The 26,852-nt window shown below is 40.5% G+C and overlaps 1 protein-coding gene across 1 annotated transcript in view; it reads left to right on the top strand.

Annotated features, from left to right (window-relative positions):
• The window catches only part of stk32a (serine/threonine kinase 32A), a 37,048-nt gene that overhangs the window by 4,308 nt on the left and 5,888 nt on the right, over positions 1 to 26,852 (top strand). The window contains exons 3-11 of the mRNA XM_086013048.1: positions 3,762 to 3,817; positions 5,431 to 5,582; positions 10,567 to 10,740; positions 17,716 to 17,753; positions 18,845 to 18,934; positions 19,498 to 19,601; positions 20,615 to 20,731; positions 22,679 to 22,804; positions 23,846 to 23,974. Of these exons, the coding sequence (XP_085869174.1) occupies positions 3,762 to 3,817; positions 5,431 to 5,582; positions 10,567 to 10,740; positions 17,716 to 17,753; positions 18,845 to 18,934; positions 19,498 to 19,601; positions 20,615 to 20,731; positions 22,679 to 22,804; positions 23,846 to 23,974 (986 nt within the window). The remainder of the gene's footprint in view (positions 1 to 3,761; positions 3,818 to 5,430; positions 5,583 to 10,566; positions 10,741 to 17,715; positions 17,754 to 18,844; positions 18,935 to 19,497; positions 19,602 to 20,614; positions 20,732 to 22,678; positions 22,805 to 23,845; positions 23,975 to 26,852) is intronic.

The following is a 26,852-nucleotide window of genomic DNA, read 5'->3' on the forward strand; positions in this document are numbered from 1 at the left end:
CAACGTTTTCTCCTTTAACGTAATCCACTTGGTGTCTAACACACTTTCCCAGCCTTCTCTGCTATGCTTGCATGCACCCCTGGAAGGATTCTTCCAGGAACCTCCACAGCCCCGTCAACATGGCCATCTTGATATCATCGACCGGTCCACTTAATGACCTCTTTAAGATTTGGAAATAGGCAAAAAACACTCAACTGGATTGGGGGAGTAAGGAGATTGCTCTAGCACGGTGATGTTCCTCTCAGCCAGGAACTGTCAGATGCTCAGGGCAATTATGAACAGCCACGTAAGCAGCCAACAGTTGCCGATGTCTTTGCAGATGTGCAAGAACTGGCAGTGGCCGATGTCTCTCACATCAAAGAATGCAATCAACGTGACTTTAGACTTAAACTGTCTTGCATTTTTGGACTCTTTCGAGTGAATACTTTCCTCAAAGTTCCTCATTGCCGGCAAGTCTGGCCTCATTGGTCTCATTATCGCTCACTGCTTATTGCTTGATGACCTGACACAGAGGATATGCATATAAAAAAAGGTCAATGACTGCAGAGAGCTGAGGTCACAGTTTTATACTCGAGGGTGATCACATTGAAGGCGAAAAAATCAAATAGTGTGGTTTGGAATTTTGTGGCACCACTTTTCTGACACACCTCATAGATGCTGACAACACTGCTTCGCCTAGTCTGAAAAAGCAACAGGAAAAGGAACGCACACCGACACTAAGCAAATTATGCCAAAATCAAGTGTATTCAAAATAAAAGATCAAAATTATAGAAAGAAAGAAAAACAACACCATGTGATGGGGCACCCTTTTGCTCTTAATGAGAATTGCCACTGGACAAAGGACTGGCATTTGTGGGAGAAAGTCTGCACTATTACTGTTTGCAAACACTTTGAATGTGTTGCCCTTTTCCGTGTGAAGATACAAGAATTTGAAGTCATTGATCTAAGAGTGGCAGCATCCCAGGCACTATAAGTTAAGTCAGTCTGACATGTTGATTTAATGGGAAATGGGTTTCTAAAAAAACAGATTTGACATTTTCATGGTAAACGTTTTCCCTTATTTACTACAGGGATGGTCTTTGGTATATCTGCGGCTGTAAAATGTCCATCTTTTTTTTTCGGTCACACCAATTTCAAATTGGCCACACACAGACTGTGCACACACACACACACACATCGTCAAACTACTGCATCACACCCACTAATAAAAGCGTCTCCTTTTCACTGGAAGCAACCTTTATCCCGCCAAAAAATTAATCATGGCGAACCTCGCTGCGGCTTAGTCATTCGGTAAAACGTCACTCACCCAAGTCTTTACTGCGCACTTGTGAGGTTAATACACCTCCTCTTGATTCCACGCAGTGAGGGGCACTTCCAAGGAGGGCGCACTAAAAAAGGCAGACACATCGTTTTGAATTACGTAGATGAAAAGCCCCTCACACTGGAAAGGAAGTAATCCCCCTCGCTCACGTCAGAACCAGTCAGGGCTGTGCTAATGAGGTCAACTTAAGCAGAAAGGAGTTTCTTGACTGTTTTTTTTAAATTGTTCAACACTACGCAGGGGCTATTACTTGCACTGCCTTGTTACTATATTCCTCTAAAGCGATTAAGTCGAATTAGAGCTTTTCACCTGCCTTCACATCAAAATTAGCAAAGGCCTGATTGTCAGATGTCTGTTAAAGATTACACGGCCCGATTATCATGTTGATCGGGCTTAGTATGAGTGATTTCACTTCCTTGATTTGCTCGCAAAACGCTAGAGGCCAACAATCGTAAATGTTAAACAGACCTGTTTGATATTTACGATCGCGTATGTGTGTGGTCGATCAAAAACAATAATACACTTGACTTTAATGACAAAGGTTAATTGTGAAGGGGATTCAGATCGTCAATGTACCTATCCTGAAAACAATATGATATGCTAAAAACTGCCCCATATTTCAATCAAATTTCAAACCTAATTTTCTGTTTCCATCTAAAACGGACCAGTTTTCTTTTTCTGATCACATCTTGTGAAGTCTTTGTGTGACGTATACATTTCAGCGAAAGTTCTCCTAGCTTGCGTCAAGGCAGAATCAGACGGGTGTTGCACGGCTAACCCTTAGTTAGCTTCCATTAATTGAGCAAGTCCCTGCCAGGACATGTCGTTGATCTCCTTTGAGGATGATTTGTGTATCCCCTATGCGCTCAATATATTTTCCAGCCTGGGTAACTAGGCGACTGTGCTTAAAACGTCTGTTTACTGCTGATCATGCTTTATTCACCTTGCTTCGCCACATAGGGCCCCGGGCTTTGTTGCAGAGGTCGGAGTAACAATGTAAGGGCTGATGTTTGCTGGTGGCTCTATAACTGGTTTATGGGGTTCAAATAGAAGAAGAATCAACATGTTCCAGGTCCTTCTGCAAAACTGAGATATATATATATATTTTTTTCTAAATACAGGTATAGCCAATGGTCTAACTGTATTTTAGAATAGGATTATGCTAGAACGTAGCAGTATCATTTAGAACATTTCAAAAGATTGCATTTCCTCAAAGTTCTACCATATGAATAATAACAAATTAAACAGTGTAAAATGTATCATTCTCATCTACCATTTATGTTGTCTTGCAACTAGACTCACCATTGTACTTTACTGCTGGACTTTGTGTACAATATCCTACTAAATTCTAGTGATAAATGAAGCTCGACTGGCATACAGACAAACCCTTTTCACTATGATGACTCCAATCTCTTTGAGTTTAGTGTGAATGATGAAATATGACAGTGGGGATTACACTCGCACAAAGAGGGGGGAAAATAATTTGGTTGGGTCACAACCAAAAGCAGCCTTTTGCAGATAGTCAGAGTCAGTGAGATTTCATCATTCCAATATGATTTCCATGTGTCAATCAAACTCAAATTGACAGGCAAATGAGCACCCGATTTTCCACGCTCGATGTATGACTGACAACCCCGTCACTTGCACTCCTGTTCGGATTGCCGCAATTGCATGCTCTGTTACTCATGTTTCCATCATTTAACATAGTGTATTAAACCATATGTAACGCAACAATACGACAGTAGGTCCCTACCTCCACTCGCAGGCACAAACTCATTTGTCTCTCGGGAAAAGCCATCAAGCAAAGTATCTCCAAGTCACTAAGTGGGGAAATGATCATGTTTATGCGTCTCTGTTTGGCGTGAACAGAATGATGCATGCGTGCATGTGCTCGTCAATATGAATGGTAAATCAGGCCTGTCGTGGTTTCTATCAAAGTAAGTTGAGTACACACTCCAAAACGGATTGGGACAAGAGGTGAAAGTGTCATGGCAGATCAAAATATGAACTGCCCAATCCAATAGCCATGCGTGTACTAATGCGTGTACTATACAGCGTGTGTAGTGTATGAGTGGGTATGTAGGTTATGAAGGGTGTGTGTGCATGGCTGTAGTGAATGGTCAGATGAGTGTGTGAAGTGTCCAGCAGCTATTCAGTCCTCAGAGGAAGTGCAAAGGCGGGGAAATTGCATTCCCTTTGTTGTCATGGTAACCGGAAACAAACAGCCCATCCTGTTTCAAATGGCAGTGCTTGCTGCTGGTTAATGGATGAGACTGGTGCCTGTGTGCATGGGGGTGCGTGTGTGTACGCACGCCTATGTGTGCATGAGGCAGAGTAGCGTGAATTGAAAAAAAAAACAACCTTTAATTAGTTCAAAAAATAAAATAATTAAAAACCACATTTCATTTAATTGAGTTCATTTCTTCTTGTATTTTCACAGTCAATTTTGACCATTTCCAGATCCTCAGGGCAATAGGAAAAGGAAGCTTTGGAAAGGTGAGCACATTTTTTGCATGTTTTCTTGATGGAAAAGTTACACTTTAACATTATTAATTGATATGCAAGTGTAGTTAACCACTGTGGGGTGACAAAAAAGATCTCAAAACACTATGTGTTAAAATGTTGACAACAACAACAACAGGGTTTCAGGTATGGGATTGGAAATGACAAAAGGGGCAACTCCAAGACAAACAAAAGCACCCCAAAAAGAAAATATGCTTGTGCAGTTAATGTGATCATTTAAGGTTTCGCAGACAGTCGCGGCTGAATGACCAACTTTGTTAACTTTTCCTGTAAATTCTGTTGAAATGAGCGATAAGACTTGTAGGCCATTCCAGTGTGGAGCAAATGTCCAAAATCACCCGCCATCAATGTGATTGAAAAATATTGTATGAATAATAATTTAGTGTTTATCACTAGTTTCCTTCATTGGGTATGCAGATTATAGTGCCCGCGAAAATCATTTGTTTTATTATATACAATATCGGCACCAATCCAGCGTTACTTACAGTCTAGAGAACGCACTTCCGTTTGTTTGAGACCGTCCGACCGATAGGAGCCGTATTGTACTGGGTAATAATTTACATCAGCGTTTTCAGCATGTGCGATGACTTATAACAATGTGCGCATAGGCCAACTGTACACAGCATCAACATTCTGTCTGACGGCAGATAAGCAGTCTAATCACGGTACATGCAAAGCTGCTCAATGGGGGGAGTGATGTGATCAGAGTCTGGCTGATTAACCGTGCCAGCTGCTCAACAGAAGACTCTCTTAGATAACAGATAGCAGTAATCACTAGCTTATTGACGCTTGTAGCACAGACGCACGTCTCCGGTGCAGCTATAGTCTCCTTGTCAAAAGACGACACGCACCCTGATGTGCCGTTTCTTTCATAGATATCAAATCCAGGTCTAGGTTACCCTGAAATGTCTTTTTACATCATGAAGCAAGTGTGCTGAAGAACAATATTTGTCATGAGTGCTGTCAAAAGATGCAGACGGGAAAATCTCACTGAGGGCCTTCAAAGATGCTGATCCACTGGAGCTCAAGTGTGGGCAGAAGGAACTCAAGTGTTCATTTTAGGGGGGCAAAGTAAGAGTACAGAAGGAAGTTTGAAGCATGACGAGGATGTGATGATGACAATCACAGGCATAAAAAGGAGGCCAACCCAAACATATTTTTTCCCAGTACATGTTCTATGCGGGCCCACTAGTTGAAACAAGGCATTCTGATTAATATTGCATTGGTGAAATATGAGTTAAGCAGCAAAATCCACCCATTTTTAGCCATCTCAGGGGGTGGCCATTTTGTCATTTCTGTCGACTGAAAATGACATCACAGTTGCTCAAGGCTCAGGTAATGACCAATCATGGCTCAGCTTCAGAAAACAGGTGAGCTGTGATTGGAAAATATAGGAATAAATTGGTCAACCTTGGATTTAACAAAAGCTCCCGTAGGTCTAATGTGTAAGCAATCCAATACATTTGTTAGTGTTTATCACTTTTTTGACAATAATCATTGATAACAACAATGTGAATCGTTTCATTCCATCGTTGTCATCGGTAGCTGAAGAGTGTTTTGCACTGAAAGAGTTCCGCTCTTCTCAGGTTTGCATTGTGCAGAAGAAAGACACTAAGAAGATGTACGCCATGAAGTACATGAACAAGTTGAAATGTGTGGAGCGTAACGAAGTGAGGAACGTCCTGAAGGAGCTGCAGATCATGCAGAACCTGGAGCATCCTTTCCTGGTGAACATCTGGTAAAGACAACAATTTCCCTACAAGTGTTTTTGTTGTTGTCTTAATAGGTCTTTAGTGAGACTATCGGGTTTCATGTGGATGAAACAGCAATTACGATATGTTGACGGAATGGAAGAAAAGCACTGAAGTACTCTGTCATTGATTTCCACTTCCGCGGCCTCCCCTCATAACCACAACAACCACTTCAATGCTTCCCAAGACATTGTCGTAGTGGTGACACCGTCCATCAGTGCGATGAAATACACACAAAAGAGAAAATGACCCATTAAAAGGCCGTTCGGTTTGCGGAGCTGTGAGTCACGAACACGCACAATCCTCCGTGCGCGTCATCCGTCCTTTTGAAGTAGCTGAAAGGGAGAATGTAGTTTGCTTGCTCATCTCCAACTTCAACTTTTTTGCATCCCATTTGCCTCACTGCGTTTTGGGGGATTTAAGGACATAGCCTCAGCCTTCAGATTGCGAATCATCAAGATGAGTCATTGGCTGCTTTTAAACAACTTGATCATCATCAATTTAAATAATATTGAGCACCAAGAATCACATCTTGGAGGTGCTTCACATGTGTGGCTTTTTAGGTTTCTGTCTGAAAGGCTTCATTTATTTTTGATAAGCACCTTCTCTGCCACACAGAGTTCCAGAGAATCAGGAGAGAAAAACTGGCATGGCTAAATATAAATGAATAACCTCCTCAATCCCTTGCCGTCTATTTCTATGAAATGCGCACGCTTTGTTTTTATTTATTGCTGTTTTGGATTAGATCCCTAGGAACAAACACTGCACTAGTCCGGCTGTAGGACTACTTTGAGAGAAACAAAAAAATAAAAACATCTCACGGCCATAAACAAGTCAGGACGGAGGGATAGCGAAAAGAGAGAATGGGATATAGGAAAGGACAGTTGAGCATCGAGGCGGCTCCAGACGCGGGCAGTGCACTGACTTATCAGACAAACAATGACAGCGCATGCTTTCTGGCATGCTGCGTCGGACTTGGGGGGGGTTTGGTAGAGTCTGGAAGTGAATGCTTTTGGCAGTGGAAACTCCCCCCCTGGGAGGGGTGGTTTCCTCTGGAGATGTGCTTGGGTCAGCGACTTGCCTGTGCGCCCACTCTTTCAGTTGTGTTGAGCTGGCACATGTTTATCCTCAGTTAAGCATTCAAGGTTAAAGACTGAGAGATTACCTGCAGGCAAATGAACCGCGCCAACCTAGCTACGTGTAGGAAAACACATTTTCTCTCCTTTTATGGACTGTGAATACGAACGATAAATCTTTTTTTTCTCCCTCCATGAATCAACACTGTTTGGTTGTTGATTGTGTTGACTTCCTCTTTAAGGTGGAACACAGAACTGTATCCACCACCACTCATTATTTACCAAAGTTTAGTTTCAATCAAAAAATGATCACAAGCAGCTGGTGTGCATTTGCATTGTACTTGCTTCTAAAATGACTTGACAACTATTGTTGTGGCATGCACATTGTTGCAGTTCCAGTCATTTTTTCAGGTCCGTGTGAACGTGGATCATTTTCTGGCCTTTGTGTGGAGCACTTTTCAAAAAGACGAAGAACAAATGTTTCCTGTTCTTGCTCGATCAAATCCTGAGATTGCTTTGATAAAACTCTTCATCCTCTTACGTCATCAAGGCTAACCACACTAAAAAATACATGCTACTGTTAACAAATAATTGCATAAATGCTACAGGACTCAACTGTACAATGAAAAATAAAAGCTTAAATTGCTTGCCTGTTTTGTAGCGAGCAAGTCTTTTACAACTGTGTTTTACACACCAAAATTCTTTGTCATCCTCTATTCATTCACCTGTCCCTCAGAAAGTACCAATAGCGATTTCTTATGAAAGCAACGCCACCTGACAAAAGCGTTTGCTCCAGGAATAGACATTATGTAATGCTTAAAAAGTATTACAAATTTTACAGAGTATAGATCATATGTAAGTATTGGATTTTCATACATCTACCTAAACTGTGGTCATGTCATCACCTCTGCTGATCCCCAAAAAACTTTACATTTCTAGGCCTTGCAGATTATCGTTGCTAGTATTGTTCAAGTAACACATGGAAAAAAAACAATTCTGACACGTCTGCATGCCTCTGCGGATGTGAGCTCTGGCCTGAGGTGACATAAACTGCAGGTATCCATCGGTCAGCGGGAGGTGTTAGGGGATAGGACAGCATGGAGCCAACACATCGTTTTGGGTAGACAACCAGCTGTCTCCCTTCAGAGGACAGGGGTTGTTTGGAAGTGTGTGTGCTTTCATGTGTGTATGATGTATCCATCAGTAGGTGATCCTGCAGGAAATAGAGTCCACCTTTTAAATGACTTGGGATCATCTCCGTCTGAATTGGATTTCTCAAAGTTGGACTAACGCACGCCGAGTGGGAACGTCTCTTGACGTGCTCTAATGGGCATGAAACCTGAACATGTTTCAGTCCGTGCTCAGGATCCATACCTACGAATCAAATATTAATTACCGCTACTCAATAGTCGAGGAGAATATTGTATGGTCATCTATCTTGCATAATGTCATGACCACAAGATAGATCTCATTTGTATAAAAAGTAAAGTGATGCTCAAAGTTTTTCACTTTTATACATGACAACAAAAACAGTAAGATTAAATAGACTGCATATCATGTAATTGGAAAAATAGATTTTACAAGCATAGCAGTTAAACAACCGAAGATCTCTTTCGACGAGTACAGAGTTTTAGACTATTTTTTTCCACGTGAAAATTGAGGTCGAATTCCAAGATTCCTTTGATGGCCGAATCATCCAAGTTCCAAGGATCTGTAATATGACTGAATTCCCTTCGCAAAAAAATGGACAGTAATGTGATGAGCTGTCAGGCGTTGTGCAGAATTTCTATTACATTTGAAAGGGAGGAAAGGAGTCCCTTGTAAGGACGTTATCCTGTGAGCTGCTGCAAGACTTCCATTATCGAAGTGGCCTGCGGTGCCTCTGCCTCTCTTAAAGCTCCAAGCAGGATGCGCTCCCGCAGGATTGGTTGCCTGGAGGCCACAAAGCGGTCACATTCAAACACATGTGAGAGGCGAGGCGCAACGAGACAGACACAAAAACAGGGACAGCAAGAGGAGGAAAATGTTACCAAAGCTGCCGTGGCGCCGGGAGGACATCCAGAAGTGCTTGTCCTTATTCTGACTGTTGCTCTGCGAACAAAAAAAGCAACAAGCTGCTAATGGATGTTCAAGAACATGAAGTATTTGTACTTCCTTTTGTCCACCCCATTATTTTACCATCTACTCTTTTCAGCTGAGTAGAGTTGTACAAAATCCATCATCTGAATGAAAAGACAGTTGGAAAAAAAAAAAAAAAAAACACACATAATGAAAGCAGTTTGAAGGATGGTCCATTTATCCACTTTCTATAGCGCTTGCCCTCATTATGGTCACGATTTAGAGTCTTCACTTACCAACCTTCACAACCTCACATGCTTGTTTTGGGGAATTTGGTTGGAAGCGGAGGTAAGTGGAGAAAATCTACACAAGAACCCCCAAGCTCAACACAGCTAGCCTAAGCCGAGATTCCAAATCAGAACTGACTATTCACCATGCCGCTTTGACTTGACAGCGGTCGTAATAAAAGGGAAAAGTACCTCATTTTACATTTGCCGCAATTAAATAGCTGTTTGAGGGAGATCATTACTCTGCCAATCAAGCAAGCACATTTGTTTTTTAAATGCAAGTGACAGCTCTGACTCATAACCTTGACTAACTGGGTTAAAAGGTATTTACCGGTACTCTCTTCTTATGAGTGTCTGTGAAGGCGAGGTGGAAAGAGTGAGATATACAGTTGAGAGATAATTAGGCCATTGAAATGATCAATGTCATGGAACATCGTCGACTACAACCTCAGCAATTTTTGTCGGTGGCTCACATATAAAATTTTAGATTTTGCAAATTATCTACGGGTGAGTTTCGTATTATAAGGAAAATTCAAAACTGTGGAAAGAGTTTGCAACAATATGTCTTCCTACAATGCAGAACAGTTTATCTGTATTTATGTTTTTCTGATTCTTTTACATTCACAACGTCATCATCATCATTGGAAAGTCAAATTTCTCAATTTTGGGACTAGAAATTCCTACTTGGATTGATGCAATAAGTATTCTCCTGGTCAGAAATTGGAAACTCACTCTAATCCTCATGCTGTGGTATGAGATGTACAGGAGAAAAGTGCAAAGGCAATGTATGTATCCTCTTTCCAACCTTGACAGATTTTCTTTCTGCCCTGTGAGGCCAATCAGATGTGAAGTGGTCTCAGCATTATCTGAGCCCTAACAAACAATTTGGAGTCAGCTCAATAAATCACCACCCATGCAGCAGAATCACCTTTAGATCCCTGGGTGTTGAAAAAAAAAAACAACAACACAACTTGCCAGTCTAAGTGTGTGGTTATGTCTGAATGAGGCTGAATGTTTCTAGTTTATCATTTAGAAGGGAAAGAGCAGTTTGGCCTCAGTGAGAAGCTTGAATGGCAATCATTGCAACAGCAAAGCAGTGAGCTGCATACTGATTCGGACTTCCTCCCTCTCTGCGTAGCGGCATGCCAGTGATGGATGACAACATGTATAGCATTATTACACTGACATTGCCTTTCACGCAAATAAGAGCAATTGAGGAATTCAAATACAATGGAGCGAATATTGAATCTACGTCACCGAAGGTTCATCCAACAACATGACCGAACCGCCTGTGCCTGTACGGTATGTTTTATAAATGTTTGTATAGTACTCGTCCAAAAACACCTCAATTCTTGCGCCAACACACTCCACAATCACAGCGGGCACGTATTGCTAAAAACAGTTTGTCACCACGAAAACATGTCAATCAATGTATGAAATCCAAAGGGTCCTGATATCCATAATGATGACAGGTCAAGTGACCCCAAAAATGTAACTATTTGGAATGTCATCTCAGACTGCTGACTTCTGCCCCATTTCCACTGCTACAGGTATTCTTTCCAGGATGAGGAGGACATGTTTATGGTGGTGGATTTGCTCCTTGGAGGAGACCTGCGGTACCATCTGCAGCAGAACGTCCATTTCTCCGAGAGCACGGTCAAACTGTACATCTGCGAATTGGCTTTGGCCCTGGGATATCTGCGCTCCAAGCACATTATACACAGGTTGGATGTTTCCTCGTTTATCCCCGCTTTCAATGTGAAAATGAGAATTTAGTTCATTCTGACCCTTTTTTGCCCAACATGCAGATAGGTGTTAAGTCACTTTGTGGAATCTGTAATGTTGAACACATAACTAGTTCTATAATTCAGTCTCAGTAAAATTTGGCTTTAAAAGCACGCAAATGTTACAGGAAAAAAGATTTTAAACAGCATATGTTGAGATACTTCAACACTGTGAGCATTCTAAAGAATGACCTTGAACAAGTTTGCTTTTTTGGGGCTTTTATGTGTGTGACGCCATCACAGAAGGGTACCAGTGATTGTATAAAGGGAAAGAAACGATTGAATTAAATGGAATTTATTGTGACAGGGAATCAGGCAGCATGTCTCTGGCTTCTCAGTACCATACAAAAATAGGAATAAAAATGGACTTAGATTTACATAATGTTACTCGAAAATCGCCTCCATAGTTAAAACAGGTTTCATGATGTCAAAAATGTCATCCTGTAATGAATCTGAGGACATCGTATTCAAAATTTTGTGCAAATCAGAGGTCGACCCGCATCACAGAATGCAAAGGCGTTCGACCTTACAGGCTCCACCGCATTTCCCTCTTGGCTGTCGACTTCTATTTTATTTAGTCATAAAAAGTCTGCTTAGTCAATATGTGCAGAAAGGTTAAAATAGCTTGACGCAAAGGTCCCACCCGAAACAACCGTTATCCCTGGGCTGCAGACTGTGGATACTATAAAATGTGCAAGATAAAGGCTTATTTAATTTGTAAACTGCAGGTTAAGTGCTTTTTAAGCAGGGCGAGCCACATGGCGACTGCTGCCATACTCTACTGGGGGAACAAAAAGTCCTCAAATCCTCAACTAAGTGACACTACTCTCAGGACGATTAATCCTCCCTTTTAAAGTTATTTAATCTGCCTACCGGCAACTAAACTTTGCCTCCCCGCCAAAAAATATTTTATTTTTATTGTTGAATTTATCGCTTACGCTAAGGTAGCATTGTATTGTCTATTAGGCTACATCTTCCTTCTTTGAACGAGTATTTGTGAATTTTGTTACTCATGGTGCAGTTGTATGGTCAGCTGAGCTCCATCATGTCAAGACAGCATACAGTGTTGATTTCACGTTTGTGTCAGCCTAAATTCATTGGGTTACTTTAACCGAGCTGGAATGACCTCCCAACCATACAATGTAGCCCAATTGCAGCATCCTCCCTGACATTTCGTGCTGATACAAAACCTCAGTGTCAGCACACAATGATCCTCACAGGCTGCGTATATATTTTTAGCATGAAAAGCCTCACTGAAACATGTTACGCGACATTGTTCCAGTGTTTGAGGAGTAACTCAAGAAGAAGCGAAGAAATCCTTTCTTTCTATCATAATGACTAACCGGAAACCCAGTAATGGAGAATAGAAATAAATGACGCCAACTAATGAGTTGCAAGATTGCCTGACCTCATCCGTGCTCTTAAACAGCCCGAGTGAGAAGAGAAATAAAATAGGACGGAGTATTAAGCTGCAAATTCATTCAGTCCATTGAGTGAAATTTAAATTTAACTATATATTGAAGTGATCTTTTCTATTTTAGTGGCGGAGAAGACAGACTTGCCAGCTGATGCGGTGATAGAATCAACATCACTTCAATCTACATTTTAAATGAGATGAGACGCTCATCTCATTTCTATGGAAATTGAGTGAAGAATTTCTCGCAGATGTGACCACTCTGACTTGGTAGTATTTTCTGCAAAAAGAATGTTTTTGTGGCCATCTCTGGTGATTTAATTCGGAATAAAAATCACTTCTGTGTTTCTCAATAAGCTTCTACGGCACAACATAGAAGTTTACTTCAACAAAATGATGCAATCAACCCTCCATCCATGTTAATAGTACCTATTAGGTATGGCCTTCATATATAACATTATATTTATGTCACAAAAACAGATTTTTAATTTTAATACATTTTCCCCGGCTTTTGCGTATGAGAAGCATTTCCTATAATTACTGTGGCCTATAGAAAATGGATGATCCCATACGCAGCGTGTTCAAAAATGTTAACTCATTCACTGCCATTGACAAATTAATTTGCCTTTTCACTTATTTAAATTTTTCTAAATTTTAATCAAACGTTAGGGTAAAAGATGGTCTGAAAATGTCTGGCAGTGATGAGTTAATTTTGACCACATTCCATAACGACACCTTTATGCACCCACTAAGCGCTATCAGTCATAAATTCCACAATGTCTCATTGAATTTGTATTTGTTCTGCATCATTTGATGGGCTACCGTTATAGCTGCCGAACGATAGACGGAAAAGATGACTAAGTCCTCCGGGGGATCGTGCCCTAGTCCAACCTAATTCTGGTTTAGCTAGATAATGTTTTCAACAGTAGGTGCTCAGATGGGTTGAAATTAGTAACAATTGACTGAGTCTCAAATAAATGACACCTTGAGGGACTCGATGGATCCCTCCAAACAAGTGGAAACGTGTGGGAGAGGAAGGCGTGACTGTGTCTGTATGTATGCCACTTGAAACCTCGTGTGCATATTTTGTGTTTCCTGCTGTGCTTGTAATGGAGAGACTTGCATGTTTTGTCAGCCAGCAGACATGTCTGTCGCTCATGGCAAGACCCAATGGACAATGTGTTTGATTTACTCAAGTTTATTTCTAATTTACTGATTTACTCAAGTGGTTCCATGAAATAAATGTGGATCACAATGATTGTTTTAAGTAGAAAAGTAGCCTACTTATGAAATCTATATGGGTCCAGATGATCTTATTTCATGCAACCACTTGACAAAATGAAATTGAGTGAATTCAAAGCACTGTTTTTTTAGCCTATTAAAATTAGGAATGAGCATTTCCTCCTCCAAAATTAAAGATGGAATATGTATTGAATTACGTAAATCAGTTGTTGTGTTTTTTTAATATTCATTATTAGAAATAATGGAAAGGAAACACATTGAGACAGACTTGTTGTGCTAACTTTACCAGTCAGTCCAGTACATTCACCTGTTCATTTCTTTTTACTGCATACGTTTATAAAGTACAAATCTGTAGGGTGCAATTTTTCCTATCAAAAAAACACATTACAAAATTTTGTGTTGGTGTTTTATTTGGGGCTGGGGGTTGGAATGGATGTAGTCAAGGCAATTATGGCTCTCACATTTTTAGACATTGCGACTTTACAGTGTGACCTCATTGATTAAAATCCCGAATCACCGATACAGTATGTCATATGAACCACAAAATTCTCAAAATTGACATCTTACCGGTAATGCTTTTTTTATTCATAATTTATGATTATATTCATAAGTTGTGAATTGGCCTCAAATGGATGTAGACACACGATTGACTTCATTTCCAGTTATCACTTTTTTGTTGTTAAAAGAATGTTGCATTTATCACCCCAAAGTAATTGCCGTCTTGCTTTGTTCATTTTTGTCATTATCTTGCCTTGTATTTAGAACCATTGATGCAAAATACTGTGAACATTTCAATAGGACGTTAAATGAATTGTGATTGCTGTTGTCATGCTCAGATATGCGGGGGTGCCAAATGCCTGGACATTTTTGGGAAGTCATTGTACATGCTGAGCTTGATCAAAGTGCTCTGTTTTGTTGCCCATTAAAGATATAGCAGAAAGTGAATCTAGTGAATATTTAAGAATGCAAGCCCTCATTTCTTTGCTCTGGAAGAGTAACATTTGTAGTATTCTCCGTGGAAGAGGAGAGAGGCTCTGCGTGAAATAATCCATTTTGCATGTCAAGCTGTACAACTTGCATCTAGTGTAGCATAGTTAATTGTAGGTGAAATGAAAATGAAAACTCATTGCATTTGTGGAGCCGCAAAGTCTTTTTTTACTCTGACTTTTTGTGGCATCTTCAAGTGAAGTATTACATATACATTTGTGGGTATTAATTTTTCATTTGGGCAAAGATGAAAATGGAAAAGGCCCGAGAGGGAGGACGGCGGCAATTATACGCTCATGTTTAATAAATACAGATTAAGGTGCAAGATGGTGCCAACTCCTTGAATGTTGCGCCCCAAAAAGCAGACATGAGGGCTGTCGAAAATCTCCCTCAGTGCACGACAGGTCAAAGAATTTTTACCAGACATCGTTAATTGCCGAAAACTTCTTCTTGTCTGAAGCGTAAACAAGCAGATGACATGAATAAAGAATAAGGCTGAGGATTGAGGATTGCTCTGGGTTACGCGTAGGACCGACAGATTGTGTAATTGGGATGTGCATTTTGGCCTTAGTTTTATTTTTGTGCCATTTTAGTGCTCTCCAAAGTCTCTGAACTTGTCAACTCTGACATCATCCAGCAGCCGCACTCAGCTCTTGTTGATGAATAAGGAATGAACATCTCCCAGTCATACACACACACACACACACACAGAATGTACCCTCATGTGAGAAAACACTCACATACCACATACCACATCACCTGTGCCATCCTCACATGTGTCAGGGCTGCTTAGCTTTAACCAAAAGAAGAAATGAGTGAGCGTGAGTCACAACACAGTTAGCTTGATTGGAAGTTTCTGTTCAAGGACCGCCTTCACCGCACCTATATGATGGATGACTCATTAATATTATTTTATGAGTCTGGTTTGTATGTATGTAATGTATGCATATGGCCATGAAAAACATAGCTTTGTTGCCCTTTGAGTTAGGAATATTGTCTATGCTGCAAAATGTGATGTTTCCCATAGAGCCCCTGATTAACCGTAGAACACTAATGTCGGATGATTTTCGCCCACACAAATGTGTGATATTTTGTATTGGTAAATTAAAGAAGACAACTTTCAATTTGACATACAGTGTTGTACTTTTTACATATCTGCGATATCATATCGGGTTAAATGTACCCGACGTTAGTGATGGTGTTACTATTTGTAATGTTTGTTCTAGAGTTAAACTGTGCACACCATCTTTTAAAGTATTTTTTAAATTTGAGAGACCCCGCACATGATTAGGAAAAAAATGTCCATGTGTGAGCCTCGGTCCCCAGGTGCTTAGGACAGTTCCAATATCAGCTCAGGATCTTATGACCAGGTACAGGTTTCAGTTACCCCTCTGCCTCTTGATAGCAGGCTGTAATGAGGTCATTAGATCCTGCTAATAGCTTGTAGAAGCAGTCAAGTGAGAGAAAAGTTGCTCAGATCAGCTTACGCCAAGCAAGCTTGGCACTTTACTCAAAGAAGACATGTTTTAACATCCTATCCATCCTCTTTATTTTACCAATTGGTTAATTATGATGCTTGTGTGCGCCAACACACCCATTTCCAATGACGTTATTTACACTTAATGGTTTCCTTTTCCCTCTCTTCTTCATCTTACAATTTATTATATCTACACAATGAAAGCACAACAACAAAATGTGTTATGCCTGAGTAATAAAAAAAAATCATAATCATAAATAATAATAATGTTGCTGCATGTAGTATGCAGATAAAGTTGCAGAGGTTACCTGCTTGTGTCAGGTTCAATGAAAGATCTGATATCTCCCATCATACATTTGATGCAAAAGGCTTAGAAATTAATTATTTCATGTTATTATATATAATTATGTAAATGTATTTTATATATTAGTTCATTTATAAATTTTTTGAGTAGAAGCTTTTGAACAGATCAGTTGAACCAGTGATTATCAACTGGTGGTGTCTCAGTACAATAGCAATTACTACAAAAAAAACAACAACTTTAAAAGTAAATTGAATGCTTATCCGACGTTCGGCTTTTAACATTTTATATTAAATATAGTTTTATAAGTATCTGGGTCATTACTACCATACAGGTGCCATACGTCTAATCAATAGCAATTACAGACTTATAGCTTCATATCTAATTCGCTTTATTTTTTATTTTATTTATTTTTTTATCATCCCATCAAGCTCTGTTTGGGTCTCTCCTTGACAATGTCATCCTGGCCTCTTTCAACAGTGGAAAAGGCTTCCCCCCCCTCCACCCATATCCAGCCTGAGTCATACTCTCTGTCTCTCTCTGTCACTACCTCCCGCCAGCCTCTGAGGCAAATGTCAGCTAATTAAGGCTTACATGACCGACCTTTCTCACCCCCCCCCCCCACCTGTGCACACGCACCACTTGATCTGCCAGGGCATCCGTGAGCTCAGCACCGCGCTCCTAACGTCAGCCACAGGGACACAAGCACAAAGCCCGGCTCGGCTTGGCCTTTGATATGCTAAATACCACGAGCTTCCTGCGGGGCAGCTGACTGTAATGAGGGGAAACACAATGAGGCGGCTTCCATAAAAGTGATCTTTACACTCACATGTGCGTCTCAATGTCACCATCCCTGCTAATATAAACACATTAGCAAGCTCAAGTGGATACATCCAGTCATTTCCTCTTTATTTGCAGTGAGCCCCATTTATCATGGAGATATTTTCCAGAGGCCACATTAAAAAAAAAAAAAGTTTTACCCCTCGCAAATTCTTTAAACACATACTATAGGAAAAATAACTTGCATTTTTGGGGGGCTAAAACAGTCATTTAAATTGGAACAAATTTAACAGAATGTGATGGGGTATGCTTTGGATTACAAGATCGACTTTAACTTCTCCATACGTTTGTCTGTCCGCCTGATAAATGCTACTATACAGTAAAACAATGAGCGTGAATCAATGCTGTCTCAAGCAACTTTATCAAGATTTATGGTCATATTACATTTTGTTTCTACATTTCAATACAAAAGGTACCCCAATAACTTGAGTTTATTACCATCGTCCTATTACCATCTGAAGATGATGGCTATAACTGTTCTTATTCAGGTCTACTTTTGCGCATCTCTGCAATGTCCTCTATAAACAATGTCATGTTTTATAGATTTGAACATTTGGACAGAAACATGATAATTCCATCTCGGCCTGATTTCAGGTAATCATGAATAAAAAACAAACAATCAATTTAATCCCAATGTTGTGTTTCTCCATTCAGAGACATCAAGCCTGACAACGTACTACTGGATGAACACGGTGAGCTCCAAATTAGAGCTAAATGATGTTTTATAGGCTATCCATAATAGAGGTGCAAATATATGACTTAAACAAGGGAGCCTGTTCTCACTAGAATTAATTTAGGGATAGATGGAAGTCTAGATTGTTTTTGTGACAATTCACTAATGGGTCATCACATCAAAGTTCATGTTCTGGTTTTCACAGCGATATGTAGAGTTGAAATGCTTAATTGTCAATGGATGTCTCAAACATGTGATGAGGGGATTATCTGGAACAGTATACCATCTTTGTTAATCACTGTTTGAGTGATCCTACATTATATGAGGGAATGACGCACTTAAAGTTCACATACAGTCAGGTGAAGGGCATAAATCCATGCATACTGGGACCATTAGCAAATTCCTTCAAATTCCTTCACTGATGTTCTTATTAGTAATGGGCATGAGCATTAGCAGGGAGAGAGAATATTAAAATGGAATAAATACCCAGAGGATCAAACCTCACGACAGTTGTTGCGGTAATCCTAGTCCGGTACATGAGATTATCTGATAAAGCATTGTTCAGACATACAGGTTGTTACAGGTTCTGGCCTGACAACTGTGACAATGATGCTGCAAAACGTCCCTTATAAATCCACCAAAAGTATAAAACAAAAGATGTAAGGTGAGAAAGATGAAAGTGTGAGCAGAGGCATCATTAAATATGAAGAATGCTAATAAACCGTACATCTACTTGATATTTCAGTCTTTCTGTACCTCCACTACCTTTAGCTGACATCAGAAAAAAATGACTATGCCACAGCTCTACCCTACTAAATCTATAATTCTTTTGGTTTACTTAATTCAGAAATGTTACTAAATATATGACTATTTTACATTTTATTGTTATTGTATTTTTTATTATTATTTTCGTGATGAAAACCTGAAAAAAAAAAATCTGAAAAGAAAAATATGGTGACCAGTGTAATCAAAAGAGCAATTGTGTTACGAAACTCCTCTATTACAATGATGAAAATTCATTGTAACTCATCGAAACTCATTTCCACATATAGAATATGCCTGGTCTACATACATAAGAGATGCTTTATATAGAATCTCTTGGTTCAACAGGCCACGTCCATCTCACTGACTTCAACATTGCAGCCATTGTGAAGGATGACCTCAAGGCAACATCCATTGCAGGGACCAAACCATACATGGGTAAGAATACACATGTACAGTTGAACCCCTGGGGTTATGTTCCAGACCCATTCGCGATTTAGAGGCCATGTGAGACGGTACCGTTTAAGTCTGTTCTCGACGCCGTTGGGCTGACTCGGACCGACTGGAACCACGTGGGTCGGCTAAATATACAGGCGGGAACTTGGTGACTTAAACACCAACATGTTCAACCAATCCATATAACAATGGACGCCTGGTAGCTTAATGCTAACATTTGATAGGAAACCTCATTGATGGGCTAACGTCGTCAAAGTTAAATCTTAAAAGACCGGCTACTTTCGCATGTCTTCCAGCATGTCTTCCAGCACACCTCAATGCTGCCGGCATGCTGTGACACAACGTGGTAATGATTGCTTAATCATCTGCGGTATAGTGGGTGCGTAAAAGATGAACTCCAGTACAGCAGGGGTACACTGTTGGGTCAAAGGATTCAAGTGCAGTTACTTGTTCCACTAGTCTTTAATTGTAACCGAATGCCACCAAACTGCCTCTTTTCTCTGAATACTCAATATTTTATATCAGGGTCGTTTTTATCGTTGCAGCTCCGGAGCTGTTTCAGATCTTTGAAGGCTCCCATCCTGGTTACTCCTTCTCAGTGGATTGGTGGTCATTGGGCATCACAGCTTACGAGCTGCTCAGAGGGCAGGTAACAAACAAACCATTGTTATCTCAGTGTCGTCTTGGCTTGGCCCTGCACTACTTATTATCACACTGAACAATAAATATGGAAGCCCGTGGGAGTGAGCCAGGCCCGCCGCCCGTCCCCATAAAACAGAAGGGGATAAAGCGGTAATTGAATTTTCCATTTAGACTGACCTTACTGGTGAATATGCTTGAATATTTTAGTCACGCCATGACACAGATGGGAGCCTATGGAAATATATTCAAGATTATTATGAGAGCCATGTAATTGCAATTGATTTCCTCAAATGAGGTTTATATTTTTCCTTTTGCTGGTCTCATCTGGAGGACTTAAATTAAAAATGTCATGGAAATAAACATGGCGCAGAATCTTTTCATTCAATCTTCTCGCTGCAAATTCCCAATAAACACCCTCAGTCTTCCTTGTGGATAATACTCAAGGCGCATTACTGCCACCTACAGGGCCAGACACTGATTGATTGCTAAACTTCTCAAGGGTGTGTGAGAACATTGTCATTTGTCAACTGATTCAAATTCAAATTATTTTATTATTGATTTTTCTCAATCCCATCACTTACTACGCTACGTAATATGTTCCGAAAATGGTACTTCTTCCAAAAGAATGTCAATCATCTATGAAAGATTAGTTGTAATTTGGAGGGGAAATTCCACCCAGCGAAGCACAGACAAGAAACATCTACTCATCGACATATTCGGCATTTCTTGTCGGGCATGTTTCAAAATAAGTTGGGTTCTTGGACAAAAAAAGGGGAAAAAAAGGTGGTTAGCAAGCCATCTCTTTCTTGCTGTTTTGAAAAGAATCATGTAGTCCCTTTATGCTGTATCATTTGTCCTCATGGAGGCAGAAAATTAACAGAACCCGAGGGAGAAGCATGAGGGAAAAAAACAGAAAGGTGCTGATTGCTTTTAAGACACCCACTTTGTCAAAGAAACTCCTGCAGACAGTTAAACCCAAGCATTTGTAAGATTGTCTCCCGTCTCCTCTCCGACTTTCAGAGGCCGTATGTGATGAGGTCCAGCACCCCAGCCAATGAGATCCTTCACACCTTCCACAAAGTCCACCTCAGCTTCCCAGCAGCGTGGTCCTCAGAGATGAAGTCACTTCTCAGAAAGGTATACCCGACTCAATGTAACTCATCTGCACACCATTCAACTAAATCTTCTCCAGACACCATCGGTTGCTGCCTCACGTCTCCTCTCCAATAATGATATTCCAAAGTATCTATATACAATAATCAACCAGATAATCGTGGTTCACTATTCACAAATTCAACTATGGGCTCTATTTTGGTGAATGGCATAGCTCTGTGCACATTAGACACGGTCTTGGTAATTCCATAGCCGTGGGCAGGTGGGCGGATCAGAGAGACCACCGTTGTGGGTGTGGCCACAGCCGACTTCAATCATGGCTGATCAAAGCGGGTCCTCTCATTCCCTTTAAATGCGGCATTCTAGTCATGGACTGCATACTTTAGAGTGTCTACATGGCGGACATCTCTGCGCTGTGAAGTGGCACTTGAAGGCGGCCCCTCTCGCCCCTGACAGTTCGTGTGCCCGCCCCATAGCTGTGTCGCCCAGTTGGATGATTTGAAAAACAGAATAATAATAATAATTATTATAATGATGATGATGCGTTCAATTAAATAATTTGTACAATCACTCGGAAGGATTGATGCCCGCTCTTTACAAATTTATGAAGGAAATGTGTCACGTTAGAAGAGCTGTCTACTCTACTTAGATTCGGTCTGACCACAATTTTAGATTGATGTTCTGCCACCAAATTGTAACTCTGCCAGGTGCATCTCCAAATCAACGGCACTCCCTGGGTTGTGCTGGCACACCAAGCGTGTCGGTAACCAGCCTGCCAAAACGGCAAACACCTGTAGCGAGCCTTGAACTCATAAAAATCAGGATCTGCCGCATTTTGCGCTATGATCAAACAAGTGGAAGCAATGTATATCACCCTATATATGTATTTTTTTTTTTTTTTTTACTGTGGAACCTATCCCCAGCTACTTGCTGAAAAATTCACCTATGGATGTTTTAAGATAAGTTCAAAATGATATTAGACTTGACACTTGATGGGTGAGCAGGCACTCCAGAAATCGAAATCTATTTCTACAAGCAATCAAAACAAACATCTTCTATAGTATCAACTTATACTGTATGTTTGTGATTTGGACATAATGTTTGAATTGTCTTTTTTCTGTCATTTGAAAAGCATACATGCTCACAGGCTGTGTCATCATGCAGATTGCCATTGTTGCTTTGGTTGTTGGTTTGCATGAGGATGTCTCTATTCAAAATAATAACTGTCATTTCAAAAATGCTTCCACTCCAAAATGTTCTCGTGCAAGCAAACAGCCAAAACAACTTTTCAGTGGGGAACAATGTCATGGAAACAGCTCCTCAGCCCAAAATGTGCTTAATACGCATACACAAAGCATCACCTTCCTGTGCTCGGCAGCTAAGATCTTCTAGCTGCAAAGACAAAAGGAACACAAAGTTGTGATAATGAAGTGTCTGGAGTCCATTCCTCTTGTTTCGATTAAGCTCCTCGCAAGTCCTCATCGGCTGATACACTTGAACGTGTGTGTATGCGGGCTTAGTCTTGGCAGCCATCCACTGCAGTCTAACTGTTGCATTTCTCCGTGCGCCGACTTCATGCACCTCATTGGCATTCCAAGTGTGTATAAGAGTGTGTGAGGGACTGAAAGTGTGTGTGCGCGTGTGCGCATGAGGCTGATGTAAAGGGAGCGTAAGTTGAAAATTCCACGCGCAATATATTTTATCATTATCCTTCACACTTCGTGACCTGCAGAACTCTGCTCAGTCACCATTTGCTTTCTATATGGAAGCTGTTGTGTTTGACCCTCCTTCGGCCGCTCTAACCGTCGCTGGTTATCATCCTCTACCCCAAAAATTCCGTCCACCATCACTGCACTATCTTGCAGCTAAATCCTCATTCTCAGACCGCTCATGTCTCAGTGGGGCTCCGTGCCTCCCCCCGGCAAACTTTTTTGTTTTTCACCTATTTTGCATCATTTTTGTCCCCTGCAGTTGCTGTGCATAGACGTCCACAAGCGCATTTCCTGTCTGGCGGAGCTGCAGGATCTGGACTATATGTCGGACGTCAGCTGGGACACTGTGCTCAGCAAACAGATTCCTCCGGGCTTTATTCCCAATGTGAGCATGACAATTCGACTGACACGGCGTGCCACTTGAACACAAAATGCTCAATCCGCGCATAACAGAGCATTTGGGACTCTGTCCTGACTGTATTTTGTTGCACATTCGAGATATGACAATTTCTTCCGTATGCCATTGCTACATAAATCACGTTGTAGTCAGCGGCTTACGGGAACATAAAATACAACCATAAATCCTGTGATCTCGACACCAATATTTTCTTTTTGGTGGCAGGCAAAGATTTCATGGAGACTGTCCTAGTTGCTCAGTTTGCGCACACTGCTTCCTGATGATGGTCTCACACTGTGTTGACACTCTAACACAGTGTACCAAAAAAATTATAAGGTAACAACTGAATACTACTGATTGAAACTAGGGCAAACAATCAGGTACTGTATGTGTCTGGTTGACTCGATTGGAAAAATAATGTGCCAGGTGCTGCTGTCCCTGTAGGTGGCAGGCTGGCACACACAGCGAGCACTACCTGCATTACTTGGCCCCAATGCAAGTGGATATTAAGAGCAAAAAAACTGTAGGTGGTCGGGAAATTGCTAATCAGCACTTTTATTCCGATCCTGAAAATTGAAGGGGTTCAGGGTTGAACAAACAACTAAAACAAAAAATAGAGGTTGTAACATAGCATGTATTAATTCACACTTGGTGAAGATTGTTCTGCTTCTTCCTATTCACAATTCAACTGAAATTCGTTTTATTCTCTTAGTATCCTGATTATAATTGTCTATCAATGTGATCACTGTGTCAAGAACTAGGACAATGAGTTTTTACTGTTGCCTGAAGTGTTTTTTTTTTTTTTTTCTGTAATTAATTAAAAGAGATTAAGGCTTTCAAGTCTTGGCCCGTGTTTTAATTTCTTCCGTAACTCCACTTGATCGTTTTTGCATGATTTAACATGTTCAAAACAAACTCTTGACCCCAGCTAAAACATAAGATTTAGTTTCACACAATCTTTTCAAATGTAATCACTATTTAATGGTCATCATGTTTTCTGAACCACTTACACGATGTGACTTTTTGCAGAAACGGCGACTAAACTGTGATCCTACATTTGAGCTAGAGGAGATGATCCTGGAGTCCAAACCTCTTCACAAAAAGAAAAAAAGGCTCGCTAGAAAGACCAAGGACCAGGGTTCAGATGAGTCACCACAGGTAATACCAAATAATAACAATCAAATAATCACATGGGATATCCCTATGTGTGCATACTTTACAAGTTAGGTTTGTCATCTTACAATTGCTCATAAGAATGTCAAGGACATGTTAAAGGACTCACTCACCATCACAACAAATGGTCCGCCTGCCCGCTGCCTGACTTTGCAAGGCAAATAACATGGTCCTCGTGCTCTATTTCAATTTTCTGCCCAGTCTTTGACGCACATAAATCAGTTGTACTCCTGCGGGTGTTTATACAAAACAGAGGCAAGAACAGAAAGGTTCATTTGATCGTCCAGTCAAGTGCAACGCGGCTGGTGCACTCACACGTCTACCCACATTACACGCTGTATAATGTAAATGAAGGAAATTCAAGTGGAAATTTGAGTGATTTAAGGTTTCATGTAATGCTGAGTTAACCACCGTTGCTGTGAAAGACCTCAGCTGATTTTTTCTTTGTTTGTCTCTCATGTCTTACCAACTAAAAAGCTGAAAAACTTGGGACGATTTCAAATGCTCTTCTGCTACATGCTGTGTAGTTTTAGTTGTTGGACAAGGTTTAACTCACGGACTCAAAGCGTGGGATAAGTGTTTGATCTCCAATTTAATATGAAAGTGTATAGCCTTATTATGTACATAGAATTTTATGCAACGTAAAGAGTAAATACAGCAATCTAACCCAACCGTCATATTCAAATGGGAATCCAGTTTGCCTTGCATGGATATATAGGTAGTCAGATTAACCTAAAATTGACGCTTTGCATCTTTTCTGGTCTTCAATGCAGGAGTTGACATTGAAGTCAAATATCTTTAAATGCACAAGACCACAACAAGGCCAAGAAGCGCTGTCCAGTTTTGGAATTGCTGGGAAATTATGCTGTAGTAGCCGAAATAAGTGAATATTTTGTAATATTTTAATAAGTATTAAAGTGGGACCTTATAAGGTACAATACAATCTGTTCTGATTTTATTTCAGTATTACCTGTGTGAACTTCAAAGCATGTGTTGGGTCCACCTGCCATCATAAAACGTGTTTTGACAGCACATGAATTAACACTTTTTAACAAGTGTAAAAAAAAATAAAATAAAAAAAACATTTAATTGCTCATTGTCCTCTTACATTTCTCCACCTCACTTCACACATAAGTTCCTGTGTATATTCTTCTCTTCATTTTTCATAATTAATAGCCCTTGTTTATGCTGCTCCTTCTGGTTGCAAAGAAGCCACCAAAAGCCAAAGAACAAGCAAAACCCAAAAGACATGAACATTAATTGAAAGGTCTCTCATGATTTGATGTATGTACGTACATGGCCACCACCTCTGCAAAACAATGAATTATGACCACCTAGCAAAGTCCGGCCCGGGGGCTATTTGACCTATGTTGACCAAAAATATATTGAACTGGATTGGAACGGTTCAATGCTTGACCTTTTGCTGCGAGGTCGCTTGTGATGCATGCATTTAAGTGATAAAGCTATGAAAAAAAGTCTATGCAACGTCATATGTATGTGTGTGTTTAAGGAATAGATATTGAGCGTGATAACTGGAGCGTAACAGATCAATATTGAATGAAGAATTTTAGCTGGTCTCACGCACATCTCCAGTCGCTTCCTCGTCTTTACCCCGAGCGCATCTCTGTATTCTTTTTGCATATTTATATTTCCTCTCTCCTCCCTTGTCCCGAGACTTCCTCCGCAATGCTGTCTACATGTCACTGTCACTCCCATTCACCGTGCGTGACCTCTTTTCCATCCACTCTCCCTTCCCTTACCACACTTTTATCTCCCAGCCTCCGCCTGCCTGCCTAATACCGACCTCATAATGTAGCCCCGAATTAACTCGATGGAAACTCTTTTTTGAGATATCACAGCCATTTTGACTCATTTACCGCACTCGCATACGCTCTTCTCGACCGAAGCGTGAAATGAGAAAACAGAACGTATTGACATTTATTTGACGCTGTATTCATAGTTTTGTCAGCACTCCCGTTGGCACGTCAGACCCAGTCAAGGACACTGAGAAATGCCCCCGGCACCCTTCCAGCGGAGCACTCCCCAATGTTCGATCTAGTAATTTGAACAACTGTCTTTACAGTGATTAAACGAGTGGTATTGTTATTTGCTGATGGCTGAGCAGTCATCACATTTATTGAGTGGCAATAGAAAACTAAATCAGAGAAGATTGGAGGTGAAAATCAAACAAGAAAATGTGGTATTGTGATGTACAATTTAAATAGATGGGCTGAAATCCCATTTATCAGGACATACACATTTTTAATTCAATTCAATTTTTAGGATTTCCCTCTCTTCCAGTCATTTTCTTAGTGTGGGGTCACTTGCAAATGAGACCAATCAGCTCATGAAACTGTCAAGTAGGCAATCGTAAATGTTACCTTTTGAATGTTTACAATTGCAAATCCTTAAAAGGGAAGCCAACCTAAAAATATTCTTTACAATAACATGTTCTATGCACCTTGTCTTAACACAGCATTCTGATTAATGTTGTGTTTGTGGAATATAAATTAAGCAGCAGAATCCATCCCTTTTTAGCCATCTCAGGGGGCGGCCATTTTGCCACTTGCTGTCGACTGAAAATTACAACACAGTTGCTCAGGGCTCAGTTAACAACCAATCATGGCTCACTTGTTTTCTGAAGCTGAGCCTGTAACGTCTCTCACAAGACTTGACTTACCCTAAAAATAACAAGGATAACAGCTTGTAGTCAAGAGAAAAGCTAACAATTAGCCTAGCTTTTTTCTATTTGTTATTATTTGTATTTTCCAGCAGGCTATTATCTATGGCATTGTGATTTCATGCTGTGTCGGCCATCTCAAGTACACCACGTTTTAAAAATGCATTAAAAACACACTTGATG

This window comes from Filicampus tigris, chromosome 17 (genome assembly GCF_054856515.1).
Source record: "Filicampus tigris isolate MCC_2025a chromosome 17, RoL_Ftig_1.0, whole genome shotgun sequence".
NCBI classification, from domain to species: domain Eukaryota; kingdom Metazoa; phylum Chordata; class Actinopteri; order Syngnathiformes; family Syngnathidae; genus Filicampus; species Filicampus tigris.